Raw genomic sequence first — 26,413 nt, forward strand, 5'->3', positions numbered from 1 at the left:
CTGGAGGGGGAATTTTTTTTGGAATTCTTTGATAGAAAATATAAATTGGAAGAAAGCATGGCTCTTACCTTACAAATTTTGTATCCCCAACAAGGTGAAAGAACTACACTTAAGAATTCTGCATAATATATATCCCACTAACGAAATCACATCTAAATTTGGTAATACTAATTTGAATTGTAATTTCTGTAAAAGCAATTGATCACCTTTTCTTTAATTGCTCCCTTGTTAAAGAATTTTGGTTGGAATTGTCAAAACTCCCTGTTTCAAAGCTAAAAGTAGATACTGATTTTGTATTGGGAGATGTAATTTGTTATTTTTCTCATTGTAATTGTAGAATAGAATATATTGGAAACATTTATTTTATTGGCAAAATATTTTATTCATAAATGCAAATTTGCTCTAAAAGTACCCAAATTAAAAAAAATTCTGTGTGACTTCAACTACTTAAGACGCTGAAAAGAATTAACAACAAAAAAAGTGTCAAACTTTTGAAATTGTATGATATTTTGTTGAGTGAAATGTAATTTGATTTAATACCTCTTTTTTATTTCTCCATTGTTTTGATACTTAGTGTATTTACTGTCTTCCTCCTTTTTTCCTTTTTTTGTCATCCAATGCCATTTCATTGTTGTAATTGTTATTTTTTTTCCTTATTTGTTATTTGATTGTTCATCAGCAAATAAAAGCAAATATATACACGTCACTTCCACTGCGCTGAGCGGATATATAAACGTCACCTGACCTAATCTTCACGCAAAATATCGAAGCGGTATACTAAGGTTTTACGTTTTGTGACTTTTTAAAATATTATATTATTATATAAAATATTATATATTTAATATTATTTAATAATATTATAGTAAAAATAATTTCTGAATTTTCTATTTAAAGCAAAATAACATGTACAAATTAACCAATGTAAAATAATGAAGAATAATTTCCACAATTTAAGTTAATTGTTTTTATGTAAAAAAAAACCCCAAATAATCTTAAATTATTTTGACAACACACAATAACTGCAAGGGACCATACTGTAAAAAAAAATGTTTATATTAAAATATGAAAATAATTAATCAGAATTTTGTATTTAAAGCAAAATAACGTACAAATCAACCACATGCAGTACAATAATGAGGAATAATTTCCAGTTAATTTAATTGTTTTTTAAAAGAAAAAGAAAAAATATATATATTGACAACACACTTGAAAAGTGACCAAAATTGTTACATCAAAGACGCATTGCGCCCACACACACACTTCACTCTTCAAGACCTCCATCGTCCAAAAAGCAATCCCAGCTACAGTAGCCAGGGTTGTTATCTGAGGAGTAAACCCCACAAGCACTCCCCGTTGTCCATTTCCCTGGTAGCCAGCCCCACAGTCTTTGTAAAGCTGGCTGCATTGTAGACGGCTGCACATAGAGTTGGTGTACAGCTTTCTGTAGCTTTGACAGTGTCTCTTTGAAAGTCTTTTCCAATTCACTACACCTGTTCAATATCAATATCAAAATGACAATGACAGTCACACAATTCAGACAATAAATGAACAAATCTTTAACTGTAAAAAGTTTTAAGTTAGGGAAATATAAGAAGAGAAATATAAGAAGAGAGTGAGATTAACCTAGCCTAATTGTTTAGACACAAAACAAGATGGGGCAACCACCTTTACTGAACTCAATCTGAAGTGTGCCTCCTGCTGAAAATGCTCCTGGCTGACAATGTTATTAAATGTCTGGCATGCCATTGTAAGCCATTTCATGAACATTAAAGTGAATATGACACATGCCTGCAAACTGTCAGTGGCCACTGCACCATCCTGTGAAACCCTTTTAATCTTTGCTGGGAGTGTAGGTACCTTCAAAAAGTAAAACATAAAAAACAGACAGTCTCTTCCCTTGATCCCCATCTTTGGTACTCTGAATGCAGCCCCAGTTTGTCCAGATTGATTATCCTTAGACCCATCTGTATAAATATCCAGATAGCCCTTATGCTCCTCATGCATCCGATTAAAAAATACTTCACATAAATCCACCACCCTAAACCTCTTTGAGTGCCTATTTAATATCTGCAGGTCCACATTTGGCTGCACAGCCAAATGTCTTTTAACCCTTTAATGCTCGCAGCTTACTTGCATAACTTCTCTTGAGGGGTGAGACCTACCATGCCCTTGTAAGTTTGCCCAATAGCTGGCTGTCAGCAGCAGAGGAATCTCACCCATACCTGCAACGCCACTGCAGGTGATGTTCGAAAAGCCCCACTACATATTCTTAGTGCCTGGGTTTGTAACTTCCAACTTGGCCAGTGTTGTTGGTGCAATTCTATATGCCAAACAACCATAATCTGCAGATTTAATCAGTGCAACATATATCTGATTTCCTGCTCGACCCCAGTCAATTCCTGCCAAACACCTCATCACATTTAACACCCTTTTACACTTTAGACCTTTTACACATTTAAAACAATTCCCAAGACCTAAAGGACTCTACTTTCTCCAGTACATGCCCTTATCTTTAAGATTAATATCTTCCCCCACCCTTTTCCTTGTAAAGAAACCACTTGAGTTTTTTCTTTTGAAAATCTAAAATCTCATGTCATTGACCACCGTTCTACCAGTCCTATTGCGTCCTGGACATATGTATTCTCACCAGGAAAGTCCACTAGTTCACTTTCTTTGGTCCAGACCAAAGACACTGTAGATATTTGTTTTTGTTTGGTGTAATTCAGGGAATTAGAAAAAAAAAATGTAAAAGCTCTACATCTGAAAATACATCATTTATCATGACGGTGAAGAGCAAAGGACTAATAACACTACCCTGAGGGGTGCCATTTTCTACAAAATAGCTACCAGATATTTCTTCCCCAATTCTCACCCATAGAGCGCCCATATAGGAAAACCCTATAGGCCCTACCTCCTACTCCTAAAAGATCTAGTTTAATTAACAACCCTTCTCTCCACATCATATCATATGCCTTCTTAAAATCTAAGAAGACCGCCACCACTGTTTCACTATTAACCAGGGATTTTAATTATAATCATTTTTTAAATCTATTTTAAAATGACCGGTTGTCCGTTTGTGCAGTGCTGTGAAATGTTATTTCATATCACTTTAACTCGCAGTGTGGTTCTAAGTAGAACAGTTAAAGGTTGTAGTTTACTTTTAATCTAAATGTAGCTATAGTATAACTTAGCATTTTATTATTTTGGTTATGGACATCTGGATGAATTTAAACATCAAGCTGTCACAGACACAAACGAGTATAAGATCACTGCATAACTCCATTAGTTAGTAATGTTGACGGTCAAAGTTAGATATTCACCATAACATGTGTAATTCATTCATTAAACCATGTTGTCCAGGAAGAAGCGAGAAAGAGGAGTATCTCAAAGTGCAACAGTCTCTTTAATCTTTATCCTGCTAGCACCTGCTGGTAGATGTTGTAACTACATGCTCTCAGCAATCTTCTATCATTGAAATCAGGGCTTTAGAAATATTATTCTGGGGGGAAAATACTTGCATTTTTGTGTAAAAAACTAAACAAAACCCACTTTTAAAACAAAACTTACATACAATACCAGTCCCAGTCATATACAAGCTAGGAAAAGGTTTAGTGTCTGGTATACACTAGTTATCGACAGCTAAACCAAAGCACAAAAACATCACAGAAACTCTTCTAAATCGCCAACATAATATTAAACACTAAAAAGTCATTAACTTTACTGAAAAGTGAATAAAAAAACAACTGATTTTAACATTTACATTTGATGAGCATAATAAAATGAATTTGTGACAAAATGTTCTCATTTAGTGTAATGTAATTGATCAAGCAGCAAAAATCCTTAGTTAGCTGTTAATCTTTAGTTTATAAATGCATAATGGGTAATAATTCAAATTGGCCGGATGAAGAATGCCGAACTGTTTCTCTTCTTTCCCTGCTTTTAGTTTTGATGCATTGATTCAGTACTTTATTACTCTGTGAAGCAGGTTTATCAAGAGGAAGTCAGACTGTGAGGTTCAGCAGGACAGGAACAAGCTCTTACAAACTGAACACAGATGAAACAAATGGCCCCTGTCGTGCAAAAGCTTTTTGTCCATCCAACAGATCAAACCACGTTTCTGAAGAAAACCGACCGCAGGAGTTTCAGTTTGACTCGATAGATGAGCTGCAAGAGTCACACCTCAATGAGACTGGCAATGAGAGATGGTCAAACGGTTATAACTGGTTTTTTTTTTTTTCATATACACAATAATTGATTATTCAATTGAACTATAAAACCATTTGAGGTTGTTAATCCAAGGAGATTCACACAATGTTCTCCTTTTATGTAGTCTATTTAAAATATCCAACTACATTATCAATGTTAAATGAGAAAAAAATAGATTTTTCCACTGTTAAAACAGTTAGGCCTGGTTTCACAGACAGGGTTTAGATAAGCCAGGGTTAGCCCTTAGTTTAATTAAGACATTCAGCTTATATATACGTGCCTTATAAAAAAACATTAGTGTGCGTCTTGAGACAAAACAATATTTTGAGATATGTCAGTGCAAGGTGCTTTCAGTTAAAACAGTTCAAACATGCATTTTAGTCTGGGACTAGACTTAAGCCTTGTCTGTGAAAACAGATTTTAAAACCATAATTAGAGCTAGAAAAAAACTTTTTTAATGTAACTTAAACATGCAGTATAACATGCGTTCAGGTTTTGTATGAACTAGGAGGGTCAGACTCGTTGTGGGAGGATTCACACAGATGAGTGTTTTCAGCGGAAAGTTTTATTAGATCAGACGAAAGAAAATGTTTCACATGTTTGTTTTGTTCTTTTTGTGCTGGTGCCATCTGACTGGTAAGTTATAAAAGCATTTCAGGCTTTTAGACTTAATATTTCAGAACAGCGTATACTGTACATTCGCCGTTGTCTTTGTTTGACAGAGAATTTTTAAATTGTGATTTACAGGCCTTAAAAATACATTAAACTGTTAAAAGTCAGGGTAAATAATGGACATTTCTATTCTGAATAAATTTAGTGGGGCTCAGAAAGCACTTTTCAAAACTCAGGGCTTTTTTGTGGTTTTCAAAGATTGTTCCTGAACATACATAGTCACCTCTATAAAATATATTAAAAACTTTAGTAGTAGTAATAATGAACAACAACAGAAGTAAAATATATTAGGCCTGTTGGTCAAAAAGCAGTTCAATTAATCCTTTCAAACATCAGGAACCGTGTCACCATTTGAACATACAGTAAAATAACTGTGTGTAAGATCTACGGCGGCTCAGCTTCATCCAGCCTTTCAATAAAAATGGATACCTGTTGCACCATCTAAAACTACGACCATGTGCAACTACAGCCAGCACAGATGATTCATTGTTCAAGTCATCATATCAAGTGAAGACACTTCACCATCAGATTTCAATAAACATTACAAAATGAGGTTTTTATTTCTGAACTCTTTGTACATTCATACAACACAAACGTCCGAAGAATGTAAATGGTTGTTTATTTAAATTTGGGAATCGTCCCTGTTTATTAAAAGTAAAAGAGCTACATATAAGCCTTCTGCAAATGTCAAAGTGGTCTTTCTCAAAGGTATATGCGCATACAGCTTAATTCACTTTGAAGCCTAAGGATTATGTAATTAATAATTATGTTATGTGTCAGATAATGTTGCTTTTTTTACAGTTATTTTAAATTATTCACAGGCTAAATATCGTTTGCAGTGAATGGACTTAAAGACGTGAAAAATTATTTCCAATCAAACTGTCCAGCCGAGCTAGATGATGCATGATATACAGTTTCTGCTAATAATCCCAGATAAATTCATATTTAATATTTCCTTCATTATTAAACATTACATTACATTACATACAAACATTACACTACATTATAATGGTTTCTGTATTATAAATGTTGTTAGGTCAGTCGGCAGTGTGTATTCGGCACACACATCTCAATTATCCTGCGCAAATGAACCGTAAACATTACAGTTGACGTCTGCAGTAACAATTAATTCACTGACATGAAAGTAATCTTGTCTGAACAAGTCATGACTTTTAACTTTACACTTTTGACTGTAAGATTTAGTCTCAGATGTGTGATACTCCTAGATGATGCAACAGGCTTTAATTCCATACAGGACTTAAGGTGTATTTTACATCCAGTCTAGTCTTACAACTCAGTGTACGTCCATCTGGTGCAACTGACCTCTGGTTTGTAAACCATCAGAAGAAGCATTAATCTGATCCTGTTCATGTTCTCCAGGTGTGTTTGCTGCTGAAACTAATGAAATACAGTCAGTGTCAGTGATGGAGGGAGATTCTGTTACTCTAAACTCAGATCTTACTGAAATGATGGACGAAGATCTGATTCTGTGGAGGTTTGGAGATGAAAACACTTTAATAGCTGAAGTCAATGTACTGGACGACAGCATCACTGTATATGATGATGATCTTGATGGGAGATTCAGAGACAGACTGAAGCTGGACGATCAAACTGGATCTCTGACCATCACAAACACCACAACTGAACATGCTGGAGATTATAAACTACAGATGAGCAGTGTGAGAAAGAGTTTCAATCTCTCAGTCTATGGTGAGCCAAATCATTTTTACACACTTATTTTTTACTTTCCTTTTCAGCCTATTGAATACTTTCATTTTGAGCAGTCTATTGTTTATGAATGAGATCACAGACTCTCTCTCTCAGCACATTACAACACTGTGAAAAAGTATGATTTATTCTGTATGATTTATTCTGATTTATTCTAATCTTTCTCAGCCCGTCTGCCTGTTCCTGTCATCATCAGTAACTCTTCACAATGTTCATCATCATCATCAACTTGTTCATTGGTGTGTTCAGTGTTGAATGTGAGTGATGCGACTCTCTCCTGGTATGCAGGAATCAGTGTATTGTCCAGCATCAGTGTGTGTGATCTCAGCATCAGTCTCTCTCTACCTCTGGAGGTGGAATATCAGGATAAAAACACCTACAGCTGTGTGCTGAACAATCCCATCAGCAACCAGACCACACATCTGGACATCAACACACTCTGTCACACATGTGCAGGTATGATGATATTAATGTTGATTTACTCTCAGTTATATAGTACTAATGTTTCATAATGTTCGCTGTAGATCAGACGGACAGATTCACTCACACTAATGGCTCATTTTGTCCATTACAGATCAAGGCCTACCTTTATTGTCCATAGTGTTGATCTCTTCTGCTGCTGCTGGATCTCTGATGATTGTTGTTGCAGTCGTGATCTTCTGCATCTGCAAGAAATGTAGAAAAACAGGTCAGAGGAGCAAGCAATTCATCTGTGCACATCTTTATCTTTTTAAGACAGACATTTCTATATAATTATAACACCTGTCCTAACATGTCTGTCATAACTCTTACTGAAGTTGAGACCCAAGAGGAAGACAGAACTGATTCAGAATTGAGTAAACCAACAACACAACAAAAGGTAAGAAGTAGTTGCAGTCAGTTTGTGTGATTGAAGTTTGATGATTGAAGTTTGCAGCATCAGACGGTTATGTTTGTGGTTTAACTCATTACCTTAAAAAAAAAACCATTAGTTTTTTCAAAACATTTTTTGAAAATGATTTATATTTTTATTTTTGCTCATTATGTGATCTGTGGCCTAAGTGATCTTTTGTTTAAAATCATATGTAATGTGATTTGCTATTTTTAAATAACCCATAAAAAAAAATCAGCTTTTATACCATTTAGATTGTCTTTGAGGTTAGATGCAGCTTTAGCAGTCATTGGTTTCTTTGTAGACGTGATGCAACAAGTGTCAGTGCTTTAGTGTGAAAGACAGTCATTCTCAGCACAGGCTGTCGTGAAAAACCTGCAGAACTTAAACTCTGTTTGATGATTTAACGGTTTGAAAAGTCATGATTGACTGATTTCCTCTTGCTGCTCCATGTTAGCATCTGTTCTGTACAGTAGTTTTTCAGAACAAAACAAAAGATTAAGCTTTGCACAGAGAAACCTCACTTGGTCTTTATTAAATTTCTTTTGAATCAGCAATGTTCCTGATTGAGTATATTTTCCCTTGCAGAAATCAAAGACTGATGCTGTGTATGAAAATATTCCCAAAAAACGATGATCAAATACACATCTGCACAAATGTTGTTGCTCGGTATTAATTTAATATAGTGGTGCTCTAATAGCATCCAGAGAATGTTCTGTTTTTATCTTACCATGGAAATTTACCTTACGTTCATTATTAAACATTGACCCCCCACGCTTCACTGTTTGTTTTGTAAATTGTAAGACAAACAGAAGCTCAGATACTCTGATCTCCTGAGATATGGACACCACAAACACACACTGCCGTTTGTCTCCACACCCCAGAGTGAAGCTTCTTTCCCTTATGTCCTTCCTTAACATTTGTTCCTTATCCCCCACATAATTCTCTTCACTTAGAAATATTAAATTATAATGTTCTATGTCAATACAAGTGAATTAACAGTCATGTTTGGTATCATTTAAAATGTCTCAGTGCGACTGGTACAATGGTCTCATCTCCAAGTAAACCAAATGGTAATAAGGGTTTAGAGATACTTTGCTTACTGGGTATGCCCATGGGTTCTTCATCCAAGCTACCTCCTGTTCCTCGAGGTGTGAACCCGCCATGTCTATAACTCTAGTCATTGCAAATTCCTATAGTAAGTTCATTCCCTACATTGGGGGATGTGTTGTCCTGAGTATATAAAGAAATGTCTCCAGAGGCTCGGGGCGATGTGTAGTGAGAACAGCCCGTGATAGCCTCCAGACACACTGTATAGCCTATACATCTTTTACTCTTTATCCCTGAGCATTTGATGTTGTTGTATTGATTATCTTTTAATTGATTATGTAATTGACATGATACATTTATCTGGCTAATAATAAATTGTTACATTTGGATTTATTCTGACTTACTCTGAAATTAATGATTCTAGTAGATTGCGTTAAGTCCATAACACCATAAGTCTACGCTCAGGTTAATAACAGACTAACGCTCAGTTTTGTGGAGCATTGGGGCACGCAAACTGAAGTTTTAGAGCTCCGCCTAACACATTGCCATTTATCAATGTATACTTAGACTGAAGAGGCTAATAATGGGCTTTCCGTTTAGAGCAACAGTGTGATGTTAGACCAGTCTAAATAGGGTGAGCCTCAACCTCTGATTACTGTAATATCATTCTAACTAAGTGTACGTGGGAAACCACGGCATGATTATACAAAGTTACCATTAGAAGTAGTTAAGTTGGTCAGCTTGATTGTTGTCTTGACCTTTGGTTAGATATAATCTAACCATAATTAAGTGTGTTCAGATCTATGGGGACTAAATAATATATTCTAGAATGAGCAAAGTGGAGTACGGCCGTCTAGAATATTAGTCAATTGCCTCTGTCTAATGACCAAGACTGATGAGCTTATGTTTAAGAGATCGTATACCCGGCCGGTGCGAGACTCAAAACGTTTTAGGAATTCGGAAGAACGAATGCAATTTAAATAAAGAGTTAAATAGAATAATCAAACATTCACCTACATTTATGATTAACAAACATCAATTAAACCTTTTTCATTTTTGGAGTCAGATGAAACAAAGAGGTAATTAAATTACTTTGCCATGCTGAAAAGACAGTAATGCGCAGAAACCTTCACCAGTTTATCGGAAACTGATGTTGGACTAAATCAGGCCTTACAAAATCAATGCTTTCTTTTTTTTATATATTTTTTTTATTATCACACAGATGTACATGCTGGATATTTTGCACTGCCCCCTGTTGCCCTGTTTGAACAATAACAAACTCAATTACTCATAGATTACATAAAAATGTAATTTTACATTTTATCATATCAGCTCTGCCTTAGCATGTAATGCTAGCTATTCCATCATGATAATAAACCACACCAGCAGCACGAAACCAGCTCAAATTCCTGCTATAGGTTTCACTGTTATAGTTTAATGATCAAAACATCCCAGTGGACATACAGCAGGGTCATTATGGGAACGTTCACTTGTTATATTCAGAGATGGACTGATGAAATAGTCCCTGAAAAACTTCAAAAGTTGTAACAATTTTATCAATTATATGTATATTTCTAGTGCAAATCATAGCTGCTAATTACTCATCTACTGTATATGTCTCTCTCTCTTTTACTTCTGTAAAAACATGTGGCTTGATCTGATGGATGAACAAAAAGATTCTGCATGAACATGTGGTGTTACTGTGTGTTGATGTCTGTTGTAAGTGTGTATTTCAGGAGACAGTAGTGTGTCTCAAATGATTTAAGATCCCCCAAAAAATCTGTAACTATGAAACATCTAATTTAATACTACAAATGAATGGTGTCAATAAAATATAAAAAGACACTTTTTGCCCAAAAGTATTACATCTAACAGGAGCAAATTGACCAAGTTGGCCAGAAATAACCTTTTGTTGTTGTTGTTATTTTGAAATTGCAGTTGATTAGACATTGTGTATATTGCTAAGGATAGAGTTGAACAGCAAGGTAGCTTACATTTACATTTATTCATAGCAGACAATTTTATCCAAAGCGACTTTAAACTAACAGTAAGACAACAATATGCGTGCTATGACCCTTCTCAGTTTAGTCTAACGCAGTAGGCTACATGTTAATTTTTATTTATTTTTTTAAATAGAGAAGAGAAGAGAATAGAAGAGAAAGTGTTAGTATTACTGGATCAAGAGCTTGAGTAAAGGTTAAAGATTTTGAGTGTTATGTCGAAAAATCATCACTCAATTTATGTTAGTTTAGCTCAGTTACTTGTGATGACAAGCTCTAAAATCATGACAAATTCAGCTTGCAGCAGTTATGAGTTATGATCAGATCCGTTTTAATGGCATTTATCACATGAACAGAGATCTTTTAAGTTTATTTACATTGTTTGAAAATGTGTTTACAGGCTCATTTTTAGGCACTTTTTCTTTGGCTAATGCCGTTTCAGAAAAAAAAAGTCAAAATATATAAAAAATATTCTGCACAAGGCGACTTGTGATGCTTTGAAGAGGAGTTTCACAATTACATGAATTAAAAAGTTAAGAACTGAAAAAGACAAAATGGAGGTAAATAGAGGGATAATGTCACAGTGGTCTACCCCGAAAGCTCCACAGGTCTCCATCATCCTCACATCAAATACAAGAACTTCACTGTAAAAAAACTAATCAGCAATACTTATAAAAGGCAGAATGATGCACTTTACAGATTTTTTGTAACAAAGAAAAACTCACTTTTACACATTTCAACATGTATGAAATCTATAATAAAAATATTGTTTTATCATGAACTTCAGGTGCTTAACACCATTAAAATGCTTGTGCAGCAGTAACAGTTGTGGAATATAATATACAATGCAATACAATACAATACAATACATTACAAAGACATTTGCCATTTTTGTAGCTGTCTTTCAGTGCAGTTTTTACAGGTTCACTTCCTGAGATTCAGAGTCAAGGACACAATGGTGATATTTCACAGATCAAGTCTTTCTGGATTTGAACTGCCTTTTTTAAACACAAAACTTTGTTAACCAGACCATTCAAGGGTGAAGACAATCAGCGTGGAGTGTGAAATGTATATTTTTTTCCCGGTAAAAACACCAGTTTAGAGTTAACAAAGCTGGTTGAACAAGGGAGGTTTGTTGGTTAAGTGAGCTGTTCAGCATCTAAACTCAACATACTGTGCAAAAGTCTATGTGTTGTAATGTCAAGTAGAAAACTAGGTCACAGGTTTGTAAGGATGGAAAAGTACCCAAAAGCTCTGTACAGCTTTTTACAATATATCTTACGGGAAGGTGGGCATGTTGAAAGGCACAAGAAGGTACTGAAAAAACATGTAATATGAGAAGTTTTCAAAAAAGTATATGTAATATGAGATGTTTTTTAAAAAAGGCGTATGCTCAGAGATTCTGCACCAATAGAAAGAAGGCCTATAAGGGAAGATGTTTCTAACGATGGCGATATCTCTAGGAGGAGCAAAAAGAAAAATATAACTGTACGGATGCTCATTGGGTACCTAGCGATAAGAAAAAGGTATAAGACCTGAAGGCTGACCATTGTAAGTCAGATGAACAGCTGGCATCTCACTTTGTTGAATTGTTCAATAAAGTTCATTCTTCTGAGACCTGAACCAGAGATTTTAAATCTGCCACAACAGTAGCAACTCTTAAAAAGTAGCAACATTTAACAAAAAAAAATTTAGACAAACATCCAACTAAATCTTTTCAGGAAAAAAGTTCCATGAACGCTGTATAAATAAAGTTTTTGTGCTAACATTTGGAGAACAATCTTTCCATTACTGTAACTGGAATAACCCTCAGAGAACCTTTCCAGAACATTAGCTGAGTTCTGAGATTAACATTCCCTGATAGTCGGGGCTTTCGCACCGGAGGAACCTTTTCATAGTTCCTAGAACTATTGGCAGAAGTTCCCGGATTTTGACGTGTTCGCACCGCAGGAACTGGGAACGATTTTAGTTCTAGGAACTCCATTTGGAGGAACTAATTTATCTCTTACTTCAGAGTAGGGTCTAAACCAGCACTGTAGACGGGTTTCTTGTATACAAACAATACTGGATGCGTGTGCATTCAGGGGGCAAAACCGCTAACAGGTGTTATGTTGAGTTCTGAACGCACCTCACGTGAGGTAACAGTCATTTATGCTGAGAAAAGAGGTGGATGCAAATCTCTGAAGGTATAGCCTACAACATCTGTTCTGCCCAATTATTGATCACCATTAATGAAGCCCACAAAGAATATTATATCGTTTTTTAAACAGTACTTGGAGGTGCATGCAATTATTGTCATGTAACGTTAATCAACCATTGTAATTAATGAAGATGTCACATTGTTTGTAAATTCTTGTTGACTCAATAATAAACTGCCATTTTAGAGTTGGATCTGTTGTGTTTTATTTGCATATTAATATAAAATTATATAAAACGTTAGCTAACAACAGCTGACTAGTAGGCTAAGTTATAACGTTAGTCATCAGGTCTCTGAATTAAATTGACCAACTAAGTTTATAATCATAAAAACATGACATACCCTATGAATTTATGAAATTACCTAGTTTTTTGTTGGTTGTTGAGCCTTTCTATCCTAAATGTTGATGTTGATACTGTAAACATACTGTACAAGACATGAGACATGTGACAGCTGGTGTGTGACAGTGAGGAAATGGCTAGCATCAATTACTTTGGAGTCTAGGTATTGCGGACTCCGCCGATTATATTAAGACATTAACTCTCAGATCCCTACACTATTTCAGACCACGAATGGATCACATGTCCAAGTGGATATGAAAAATACAGAATAAAAGGTTTATATTATAATGAATAAATATTACGTTGATGGTGCATTCAAGTTATTAATATTTTATTTTCTTATTTGATTGTACAATGTACATTAAATGAATATATTAAATATAATATTTTACTGCTACATTCATTTATTGACACATACTAGACATATTTAACAACATAATGATATGTATGTTTGATATTGTATTTGATTATTATATTGTATTTGATTATTAATATGATAGAATAAAAGGTCCATATTATATGGAATGAGTTTTATATTAATATTTATTTTAATAATGCATTTGAATTAATAATATTAATGTTTTTTATTTTCATTATTTTTATTTCACGTTTTTTAATTATTAATAATAATAATAATATTAATAATAATAATAATATACATTCAATATAATGTTTTACTGCTACATTAAATTATTGACATTCTAAAAAAAGAAAAGGATTTATTTGATTACTAATATTATATAGATAATATAATAGATTATTAATATGACAGAAAAAAGGTCTATAAAATATGATATTCTAATATGATATAATATTTTTTTATATTCTATATACCTTATATTCTATGTATAAAAGCTCTGTGTCATGCTTTCTGCCCCCTAGTTGCGCGTGCATCTCTGTGATGACATTGCAAAGAAATCCGTCTATTGGAACTACCAGTGACATTAGTATATGCTGATTGGTCGAATGCAAGCGAAACACCAGCACCAGCCATTAAAAAAAAAAAAAAAAAAAAAAAGCTGAAAATAACTCACAGATTATAGCCTATATACAGTATTTACTCCAGAAACTAACTCTACAAACATGGAAAACAGTGATAGATGAACCTCTCAACCTTTACGCTGAGGAAAAAAAATCTAACGTGACTTTGAGGGGACCAAGCCAAACATGATTATGTATTTCTGCTCAGCTAGCGACACTGGACATCAAGCACATGGCATACGCTAATAACGTTTCATTACTGTCTACTTTCTATGTATAACAGTTCTATAGAATAACATATTAGACAGATTGTAAACTAAAAACGGAGAATGTGAGTGGACACGCACCGTAATAAGGGACACATTATTTCTCGGGGAACCACCCTGGTGGCTAGCTCCTAGAACTACCCAGTGCGAAAGCCCCTAGTGTAGCGAAGATGCCATTGCTAAAATAAAAATAAAAATTAACATAATCAGGCATTCCAACAGTGTCAAAAGTACAGACTGAATTGCCTTAAAATGTGCATTTGCACATATAGTCTTTGAAGACATTTGTTTCACATTTGTTTCCCCATTTGTTTCACATTTTTACAGGTTGTCTATGAAGCAAATGTATAACGCCTATATAGCCATGGTGTGTGAGCTGATATAAATGTGCAGTAGATTTTTCACAGACATCAGTGGAAAGTTTGTAATTCATCAGATATGTAAATGGAGAGAGAGAGAGAGAGAGAGAGAGAGAGAGAGAGAGAGAGAGAGAGAGAGAGAGAGAGAGAGAGAGAGAGAGAGAGAGAGAGAGAGGGAGAGGGAGAGAGAGAGCTTCTGTTGCATTGCTCTTGATTGCTGATCGTTCACTCACCACACATGCATCATTTGGATTAAAACTAAATGTAAATAAAACTAAGGGGCTGTTTACACGACACCATTTTCAACTAAAAACGTAAAACTTTTTATGCATTTTGGCAGTTCATTTACACGACACCGACATTCTGGGTGCCTGGAAACACAATCTTTTGAAAACGGGTTTCAAAGTGCACGTTTTTGAAACCGGTCTCCGTGTAAACAACAAAAACACAAATCAGAGAGAAGGATGATGTCCTGCACATGCGTTTTACACAATAAGCGTCTTGCATCGCCATCTAATGGCCTCGCAGCAGAATACAGCGTTTTTAGTCGTTTTCACAGATCCGTGTGAATGATTTATGTATAACGAGTGGTCCCCTACATTATTACAGGACGTTATCAGGTCAAGAAGTTTCACGAACGCAAATATCTGAAGCACGCGCTCCCCAAAAACCCACGTCTCAGACAGCACGTGAATACTGAATTGATTTCTCTTTCACATCTCGCACTTGAACGGACAAATTCACACAAAATAATGTATGTCTGTCTTGGTGAGTATCCTGGTAAACACAGTGGGTTATATCTTAATGAACGTAAACAAAGAAAACATTTGTACAGTAGGGCAGGCCATATTGGATCCATGCATTCGGTCTTAAAGGGACAGCAGCCTAATAAACCTCCTGCTTTTTTTTTTTTTTTTACTGTTAATCAAAATACAAAAGACAAAGTAAGCCCTCACTGCTATCGAATGAATTACTTTTGTAACTTTATAAAGATTAATCTATATTTCATTTCTACAGTGATTCTACTGCGCAGAATCAGGTCCTAAATCAGGACAAAATTAAGACTTTGGCGGCTTCACTTTTCACCAATGGGAGAGAGTGAAGGGGTGTCATCCATATTTTTACAGTCTATGGATGAAACTCAATATTTAGTAAATTTCTTTTTTATGTTTGTCATCAAGGCAAACATGTCAATTATACTTGAGGTAGCTTCTGTGATTGTTATGGCGACTTTCTCCTGTTCTGAATGCACATGTAAAAGTTTTGTTCTTAACACAATTAAAATGAACTCACAATTAAAGGACCCTTTTCACATTTCCAAGAAAGAGTAAACTAATGTGGTATCATGACATTATTTAGCTGAAAGTCAGAAAATCTTCCATTTCCTTTTTCTTAACTTTCTCATCTCTCTTAATGATCAAGTTGGTTCTGTTCTGTTTACCCCAAGGGGGATTATTGCTACTCTCCCTGCTTTTATCCATGCTAGGCTGCATGAAGCGCAGGGAGTTCTCGCCCAGAACGGAACCATACCGCCAATCCAAACTGTATGGTAATTGTCAATCGTATTTAACGGTAGTGGTCCTGACAGAATTCCTTTTCAGTGACACTGTTAAAATGATAATGTTACTGTGGAATCTCATCATCAGCTGCAATCAGTGGCCCATCAGTCTGACCAGTGGACGTCCCGTTAGCAGCACCCTCCTGTAGAATGTCAATCGTTTACAGGGACACTGGTTCTCTAACATCATCCTCCTGAAAGACAGAAACAGATTCACAGAAGGAAAAGCAAATGTTCAGTATTGATGATTCAGTCACACAAACACAAAACAGTGATTTTCTCTCTGATGTTTCCTGAATGTCAAGAGCCCTGTTCTTCATTCTGAAGTCAAACTGCACAAGAGAAGCGCTCTCTTAAAATGGCACTTCTCCAATTTTCAACCTGCTTTGTATTGTCATTATAATGACGGTAGTATATGTAAATGAACAAAGTTTACCCATTCTCCAAGTCGACACTATTATGACTATAAGTTTGCTAAGAAGTATTTCCTCCTAAAGCAAGGCGGTATTTGACTCTGGTAAGCGTAGCCATAACAGACTGGTGAGATTGGCTTTGGACGTTTTTTTCATTCAGTTTTTGCAGACAGATTCAGAGCTCACAGTATCTCACCTGATCATAATCATGGCGCAGTGTCCAGTTTCCTGTTAAAACAACAACAAACTCTTACTTTGGTCAATTAAAATAAAAAATTCATACTTTTATACATTTTTAAAGACTCTTTATGCACAATAAATCTTATATTTTGGAAGATCAGCTGTATGTAATACTTGCCGTTTTGTTTTGATCTGCAGTGACAGTAAATCACAGTAGCAGCCACAAGCAGAACAGCTCCACCAGCAGCAGCAGCACATATTACTCCTACAGCAGCTGAAGACAAACCTGAACAAGGAACAGCTAAAGACAGACACACATTATTACTAGAGATCAACTGATAATCAGCTCTACCAATCCACCTTATTTTTCTACACAGAAGTAATGTGTTTTCTGTGAATGTGTAAGACTTCTGATTTATTACCCGCTATATCGACAAGAATAATATCAAAGTGCAGTAAACTGTAAAACTGTTTGCGCTATAAACCAGCGTGTTTCTAATTAAGACAGTACACTAAAATAATATCGTTAGAAACACCAGTTTTCAATATCAAGCAGCATAATGAGCTGTTTTATGACACCGGAAGCCAGACACATTAAAATTACAAATGGCCGCGCTCGCTCTTACCTGAAAAATAAGGTGGATACTTTTGACTGAGATTTACACCAGTACATATGGAGTCCAAACTCACTTTTTAAACAGGCCACAATGAAAACATTTACTGTTTGGATTTTAATATTATGAACTGTATTTTAAACCTGCTCAAGTGAAAATGCACTGAATGATTAAATGAAACTCACCAGTGACAGAAACACTGAAGCTCCTAATGATGCTGAATCTGCTGCTGTTGATCAGTAGTTTATATTCTCCAGAGTCTGTGTTTCTGGTGTTTGTGATGTTCAGAGATCCAGTCTGATGATCCAGCTTCAGTCTGTCTTTGAATCTCTCTTTACACTGAACATCTGTACAGGCTTTATTGGGTTCACAGACTTCAGCGATGATAATCTCATTAAGATACCATGTTATTGAATCATTCAGTTTTCTTATTACACCAGTATATAAAATAACAGGTTCTCCTTCCATCACTGACTTTCTCTTAATTTCATATCGTTCAGCAGCAGAAACACCTGAAACACAAACCAACAGATGATTGGAGGGTATTTTTTTGGGGGGAAAGACACACAACATGAGAGAATTGTGGATATGAAAGTGATAAAACATTCTCTCTTGACTTTCAGCCTGAAAAGCAACATTTATCCACATTTTGTGCCAAAATCTGTACCCAAGTAGAAGTCAGAGTAATAATGTTATTATTTACGTGATTATGAATTTTAAAAAAGTATCAAATAAAAAGACTACAAGTAGCGAGATACTACAGTAGTCAACATTAGAGGTCGACCGATATGGATTTTTCTCTGGCTAGTGCCAGAAATCAGGGCAGCCGATGGCTGTTGTATGATGCCGAATTTTTTTTGTTTGGTTTTTGGCCGATGTGATTGGGCGATTTTTCTTTTTTTCTTTTATCTCATAAAATCTAACCATTAATAAGTAATACAGAAAATTGCTTAAATTAAACATTTATTGAACAACACAAGCCTCTCCAATCAGTGTACTTTTATAAAATTAAAATTATGTATACGTTAAATATTAAATACATATAATAGGTCATTAAAAATCTAGACTGTCAAATAAACTTTTAGATGAAAAAAAAGTTTTAGTGCACAAAAACTTAAAATAAATAATATAGCTAATAAGAAAAAGTAATAACTTACTTGTAGGTTTAAAATTCTACATGTCAAATATTTTAGCAATATTTATATTTTTGATAGAATTACTGCGCTACTATTCTATTGTGCTCAGTCTGTTTTTTGCGCTCGTTCATGGAAATCTGTTAAAGATGCAGTATGTAAGGATGACAACTAGTGGTCGAAATAGGTACTGCAGTCAAATTCAAAATATCGGAGATTGTCGCTTCTCCCGCCTCCTGCTCCTCAGAATCTGCGGCGCTCACACGGGTTGCAAGTTTGAACACACGCAACAGGAACGGGCGCAATGGACAATGAAAATCGGCAAATTGCCAATGTGTAGTATCACAGACCAAAACAAAAACAAACATTCCAGCCTGGAAACGCACATTTCAAAGTAAAATAACTGGCTGTAGAAGTGTTTTTCAGAGAAACGAGTATGTGAACTTAGCATGTTTCCTCAATATATGCAAACATACTGTATTTTTTATGCTTTAGTAGAGTGAAAAAGTTACATACAGCACCTTTATGTTTAGCGGATTTCACTCCAGACAGCAAAATAGACATATTTGCACGAGTTTCTAACATATGATATACATTTTGAAAAATATACCTGTGAAATGTAAGTTATGCACTGAGGAAAGCACGGTCTGTCACTGAGGAAAACGCATCTGTCAGTCAGCACACGTTCCACAACAAGCTTAGCTGCCCGCAGATGTGCCTGCCTATTAATCGGCCTAATTTGCGGCACAATCGGCCGATGCCAATTCATTAAAACAATGCCAAAAATCGTCCCGATCAATCGGTCAAAGTTATACATGAATTTTGAACAATACCCGTTCTTGTTTTAGGACAACTTTGATTAACTTTTTTGATTCACTGTATTCATCATCATCTTGCTTTTTCTAAATTAGATCTGAAGTCACTGAAGCATTTTTGACAATAGGGATTTCTTCCGATTATGTCCACATATGACTGATGGAGTGTCATCTTGCAGTACCTTTTTAAAATAATAAATAAAAAAAGCCATCATGATATTATTATTTAAATAGATAGAAATAATATATAATATTTATATATTACCATTTTAATTAAGTGAATTATATTACATACATGTACATAGTAATCTATATTTAAATATACCAATTCCACTTCAAAATTACATTTTTCTAAAATTATATATATATATATACACACACAATATATATACACTGTACCTAAATTAATTGACATGCAAAGAGAAAAAACACCTGAATGTCAGCAAAAATATCTCTAAACACATTAATGATGTGTAAATGTACAAGATTTGCTTTTAAACATAATGACTTACCATACAAAATAACATTGAAGGTCTTTTCAGTGTCGCTGCTGCCGCTGCTGATCTGTAGTGTATAAACTCCAGAGTCTGTGTCTGTGATGCTCATGATGGTCAGAGATCCAGTCTGATGATCCAGCTTCAGTCTGTCTCTGAATCTCTCAGTATCTTCATTACACTGAACATCTGTACAGATCTTACTGAGATCTCCATTGATTTGAGCGATGCGAATGTCATTAAAATACCATCTAACTCTGTCTTGTTGGTTTGTTTGAACACCAGTGTTTAGAGTGACTGAATCTCCCTCCATCACTGACACTCTGTCTGCATCAGCACCTGACGAACCAGAAGAAGAAATTAATAGTTAATTATAAGCCAAACAAAATAATATCTTTATAAATAAAATGTGTTTTTTTTTTATATATACATATATATATACATTTTATGGGTGGAGAAATATGTCTGGAACAGCAGAAGAACATCATGGATTCACACATTCACTCATCAGACAAACATACTTGAGTCTTATTGAAAAACTTCTATGCAACTTAATGAACATCATACAACACATCCTGATTCATATTTTGTCCTTTTTTGTCATACTGAAATTCATAATAAATATTACCCATTATGAATATTTAATAGATTAATATTATCCATAAAATGTGCTTACTTTGTACTTAATTAAAAAGTTGTTATTCTCCAACACATTAATATACAATGGCATATTTTTCCTATAAAATATTGTTTTTATTTTTCCAGGTAAAGAAAAAAAAACCCACCTGAACGGAAAAATGCTGGAAAAATATCAGTTAAACAATAATGTGATTTAAAAATGTGATTTAAATGTAGGGTAGGCAATTTCAGATAATCTAACAATAGCGAGTTAACTTTGAAAGCATGGGATCCCACCCTCCCTTCACAGCGTCTCTAAAGCCATGCTTCCTTCAAAACACATGAACAAAAAAACGCATACATATTTTTTTTTTTAATGCAATCTTGCCTTTCTCTCCGCCTTGGCTTACACGCATGTAAAAATGAAATGCTTTTGTTTCGTCTGATGAACAATAACGTTTTGGAATCGTAACACAATTGTGCACGTTATCCACGCTGTATCATCATAACAATACTGTCAAAAATGGCAGAGAGCAATGTCTCCACGAAAACGGAGATCACCACTCCTGACAATTTGAGAAGCGATGTGTGGAAGGTGTTTGGATTTCAAACACTAAATGGAAAAATTACAAATAAAGAAGTGGCAATCAATCTGCAGAATATGCAAAATCCGAATGAAATATCACTCCTCAACTAGCTACCTGAGGGAACACCTGACAACATTACACCCTGACAAGCTAGGAGATCTGTCTGAGGAACCGCCGCTAAAACAGGCAAGAATTACTTCTTTTCTGCCTCTCTCCTCATCACGGGGCTTACCAGCTGTCCGCCAAAGGGCGATAACAGACAAACTGACACGGTTTATCTGTAAAGATATGAGACCGATCAACATCACGCATTGGCATTGGCGATCCATAAGACTGTGTAATGTTGTAAATATTAATAGGATGAATTTGAGCATTTAATATTTGAATATTAAATAAAATAAATAAGGAATGGAATTCGAATAGTATTATAGAGAAAGATTGACAGCCCTACAGCAGAGTCTGCAAAGCATCACAAGACACGGTGTACCTCATGTCTCAAAGTATATTTCATACATATAAACACATAACATTACATAACATTACAATAATAATGAACATAAGCCAGCTTTACAGAATGAGCTGATGATGTGTTATGTCTGCGCGAGCAGGTGCGCGGAGGTATGAAAATACTTATGTTGACAGGCAGGTCAGACCATATGCAATGACTGGAAGAAAACATTTTATATCACAGAAGTCTTCCACAGAAGATATATGTGCATGTTTTAATATTTAGACCGCTTCTCTTATTGATTGCTATCAGGATGTGAAGAGTTTCAACCAGTATAACAAAAAGTGTTTATGGAAAAAAATGCCTACCCTATTTTTACAAGACTTGTTTTTTAACAGTGACTCACCATGAACAGTAACAATGAACATATTTCCACGGATGCTGCTGCTGCTGCTGCTGATTTCTAGTTCATAGAGTCCAGAGTCTGTTGTTGTGGTGTTTGTGATGTTCAGAGATCCAGTCTGATGATCCAGCTCCAGTCTGTCACTGAATCTCTCTTTACACTGAACATCTGTACAGATCTTACTCTGATCTCCAGTGATTTCAGCGATGAGAATGTCATTAAAATACCATTTTATATCTTCTTGTTTTATTTCAACACCAGTGTTTAGAGTGACTGAATCTCCCTCCATCACTGACACTCCATTTGAAACAACACAGAGAAAATCTGAAAAAGAAATTAATAGTTAATTAAACGCCAAACAAAAACATTTACATATAGTCCACAACAACTAGAAATAACTTAAATAACAGAATCAGTTCAAAGGTTTGAATACCCGACGTGTCGTTACCTGGATGATCAATGATAAACTAATTTCCCAGCATCTCTTGCATATTTAAAACCTTTCCAGCAGTGACTGTATAAAGATTTTCACACTGAGGACGACTGAAGGACTCATATGACTCATTCTCAGGGCCATTCATTGATGCTCAAGAAAGAAACACGATGCATTAAGAGAGCCCTTTTGAAGTGGGTGATCAGGGAACATTTTTACTTGTTTCGTTTTCTGAGTAAAAATGCAAATACACATAGCTTATGAAGGGCAGTACTAAATAAAAAAGATCTTTAAACAAAATAAAATGATTAAAAGTTTACACCCCCAGCTCATAATGCATTGTGTTTCCTTCTTGAGCATCACTGAATTTTTTCACCTTTTGTAATAGTTTGAGTCCCTCAGTTGTCCTCAGTGTGTACAATGCTGGTTCATGTGTATAAAGAAAACAAAAGCATAATCTTCAGATATTTAAGGGGGTTCCCTGCTGGACAAACAGGGACTTCACTGCTCACATCACTTTCGTAACGTTGCTCTTTTGTTGGTTTAGCTTCTATTGTTCTCCTGGCAAAAAAAGCGTTTGTTAAATTAATAAATGTAAATTTTTAAATAGATGAACATTACACATAAGATATTTCTACATTGTAATTGTTTTTCTACCAAACATGATGTTTTCATGTTCTATGCATTTGCCAGCAGCTTTTATCCAAAAGCGTTGATTGCATTCAAGGTAGCCTACATTTAATCAGTGCAACATTTACTCACGCTATGATGCCATGTTGTTAAAACACTAATGACACCTATTTAACAATCAAAGTAACGTAGACAACGAGTTACAACCCAATTTTCCACAAAACAAACTTTAGAATTATTCTCTAACTAAAGGCCTCATTATACTTCTGCGTCGAACCTACGCCGGAGCCTATACGCCGTAGGCAACGTGTTGGTTTTAATTTATTCTTCTGCGTTGTTGTCCGCGTTGACGCGCACCTAGGGAGCATGTGAAACCCCGAGGGAGGGGTTCTGGCAGACCAATCACAGCGCTTGCGTCCGCGTAGAATTGACGCGTTGTTACATTTTTGGAGAGGTGCACGTCAGGGTACGCCGAAGGGTACGCGCGCTTAGTTTCCGAATAAGGGACCGTCTGCATTTTTTTTTTTTTTTTTTTTTTTGCACCACCATGTCCCTTTAGGGGCTCCGTAATAACACACACCGCAAAATACAAACGTAGACTATTTATGTGGAAAATATTACATTGAGATACAAAAAAAAGTCACTTTCGTTTTCACCGTCGGCCGAGGGAGAGATAATGATCTTACCATGTTCGAATAAACACCAGAGCAACAATAGCCAAGTAAAGAGAAGCTTCATTTTCACCACGTTTCCTAAAACATTCAGTTTATCTGCGTCCCAATGTCCATACTAGTATATGAGATTAAAATAAGTGTGTCCCAAAACATAGTTTGTTAAAAAAAAAAAAAAAAAAAAAAAAAGAGTACGCTAGGGAAGTCCCCCAAGACTTTTGAAGTTCTTCTTCTTTGTAACGTTTAATGGCGGGTGGCAACTAGGGATGGGCGGATCGATCCTTAAGTATCGATATTTTCGATACTGCCTTTGTATCAAAAGGATCGATTCTCAAATACAAGTATCGATTCTATCTTTTTTTATTTATTTTTTTTATTTTTATTTTTTATTAGTAGTAGCCTACGCCATATTGAATATAAATACACTTTAATCATAACGTCAATGGGAACTATATCTTCTTCCGCTGTATCACCGCGTTCGCTCACTCAGTTACGTCTCCTTTCGCTGTATCACCGCACTCACACTCACAGTCCAGCAGGCCAGCAGGCAGCAGCACACTCAGACAGTCAGTCAGCGCAGACAGGTTTAGGAAAGGTGTTCGAGTGCATGACTGCGATGAGTGAAAGAAAGAGAAGCGTAATTTGGGGTTATTTCACTCCAGTAAATACTGATGAAGCCTTGTGTGACGTTTGTAAAAAAAAAATACGCCACTGTGGTAATACCACAAATTTGACAAAACATCTTAAAGCAAAACACCCTACAGAGCACGACGAAGTGCAGCTGAAGAGAGCAGAGGAGGTAACACAGCCACGACCCCCATCTTCTGGCTCGAGGCAGAGTTCATTAGCAGAATGCTTTCAGAGAGGTCAACATTACCCAGGTATTAAGTGGTGGTTAGATTATTTGAATTCAAAAAGTCAAGTCACATTATTTTTAGCCATAAGCTACTTTGTACAATACAGACTGTATCAGATATGAAGATACAGTATTTTATGTAGAGCAGAATATTAAACTGGATATTTTGCTTTAAACATTTTTCATTAGCTATATCTATTTATGTTACCTGATAGGCTATTTGGTGGATATTCTTTAATTAAATCATTTATAATAATTAATTATCATAAAAAAAAATTGTATTAAACAAATGACAGTTTAAGTGTCAAGTAATAAGGGAGAGATTTACTATCATTATAAATTCTTAATGCCTGTAACACAGCTTCAAGAACATAATATATGTATTATATTTTATAGATGACTCGCAGAGAGCATCTGAAATTACAAGACGCATTGGAGAGATGATTGTAAGGGACCTCCAGCCAATCTCAGTTGTAGAAGACAAAGGTTTTATTGCTCTTGTCAAGATTCTTGATCCACGTTACCAAATCCCTTCCCGGAAAAAGCTGATGGACTGTACAATTAACAATATGTATGCTGAATGTAAAGCCAAAGTAATGACAACATTACAACATGCAAACCATGTCATTCTCACAACAGATATGTGGACCTCAAGGTCCACAGAGGCATATTTAACTGTGACCTGTCATTTTATTGACAACAGCTGGCAAATGCATGATTTTGTGCTAGAAACCTGCCATTTCAGTGTACAGCACACAGGTGACAATATTAGTGCAGAGCTGAAAAGAATAGCTGAAGAATGGGGCGTTACTCAAAAGGTGCTTGCAGTTGTCACAGACAACGGTGCAAACATGGTTGCTGCAGTGCATAAGGCTGGGTGGATGCATTACCCATGTTTTGCCCACACATTAAACTTGGTGGTCAAAGATGCAATAAAAGCATCTCCGGAGACCGTTCATCTGCTGGAAAAATGCAGAAGCATTGTATCCTTTTTCCACCATAGCACAAAAGCCACAGAGAAACTTAAACAGATACAAAATCAACTGAAAGTGGCAGAACATAAACTGATTATTTCAGTTGAAACCAGGTGGAATTCAGCTTTTTACATGTTGGAGAGGCTACATGAACAAATAGATCCAGTTACCACAGCCCTCTGTTTACTTGGAAAGAGTGACCTGTGCTTTACAACTGAAGAGCGGTCTGTTATCCACCTGACCATTGAGGCCCTGAAACCTTTTGAGGAGGCAACACGTGAAGTATCAGCAGAAAAATACACTTCTGTCTCAAAGGTCATTCCCCTAGTATCACTGCTGCTTAGAGCATCTGCTGCCACTGAGCGTCAAGGAAGCTCTTTTGCCACAGAACTAGCCAACCAATGTCAGCGGAGATTCCGTGGACTTGAAACCATACACAGTCTTGGTGCCAGCACCTTTCTTGACATAAGGTTTAAGCACCTGGCATTTCGTGACAAAGATCATGTAGAAGCTGTAAAAAAGCGACTCCTATCTGAAATGCGGGATGTCCACTTGGCTGCTGCACCAGAAGCTACCTCAACATCAAGGTCTGTGTCAGTACCTACAGCAAGCTCTGCATCATCAGTGACTCCTTTAGTGACCCCATGTACTGCATCATCTACAGCTAAAGGAGGCATATGGGGGGATTTTGACTCGCAGGTTCTATCAGCACAACAACAACAATCAGGAAGCAGCGATTCCATAATTGAAATGCGTCGCTATGCTGAGGAAAAAGTAGTTCCCCGAAACCAAGACCCATTAGTTTGGTGGAGAAATCATGAACAGACCTTTCCAGCTCTCAGCAAACTGGCAAAGAAATATCTTGGGATCACTGCATCATCTGTCCCTTCTGAGAGAATTTTTTCCAAAACAGGG

The 26,413-nt window shown here is 35.8% G+C and overlaps 1 protein-coding gene across 1 annotated transcript in view; it reads right to left on the reverse strand.

Moving 5' to 3' along the window:
• LOC309475963 (uncharacterized protein) overlaps positions 1–26,413 on the reverse strand; it is a 195,660-nt gene that overhangs the window by 11,863 nt on the left and 157,384 nt on the right. Inside the window, exons 10-11 of the mRNA XM_082138990.1 lie at positions 17,001–17,108; positions 16,839–16,870 (exon numbers count right to left, since the gene is read on the reverse strand). Of these exons, the coding sequence (XP_081995116.1) occupies positions 16,839–16,870; positions 17,001–17,108 (140 nt within the window). The remainder of the gene's footprint in view (positions 1–16,838; positions 16,871–17,000; positions 17,109–26,413) is intronic.

This window comes from Leuciscus leuciscus (genome assembly GCF_965113295.1).
Source record: "Leuciscus leuciscus genome assembly, chromosome: 15".
Lineage (NCBI taxonomy): Eukaryota > Metazoa > Chordata > Actinopteri > Cypriniformes > Leuciscidae > Leuciscus > Leuciscus leuciscus.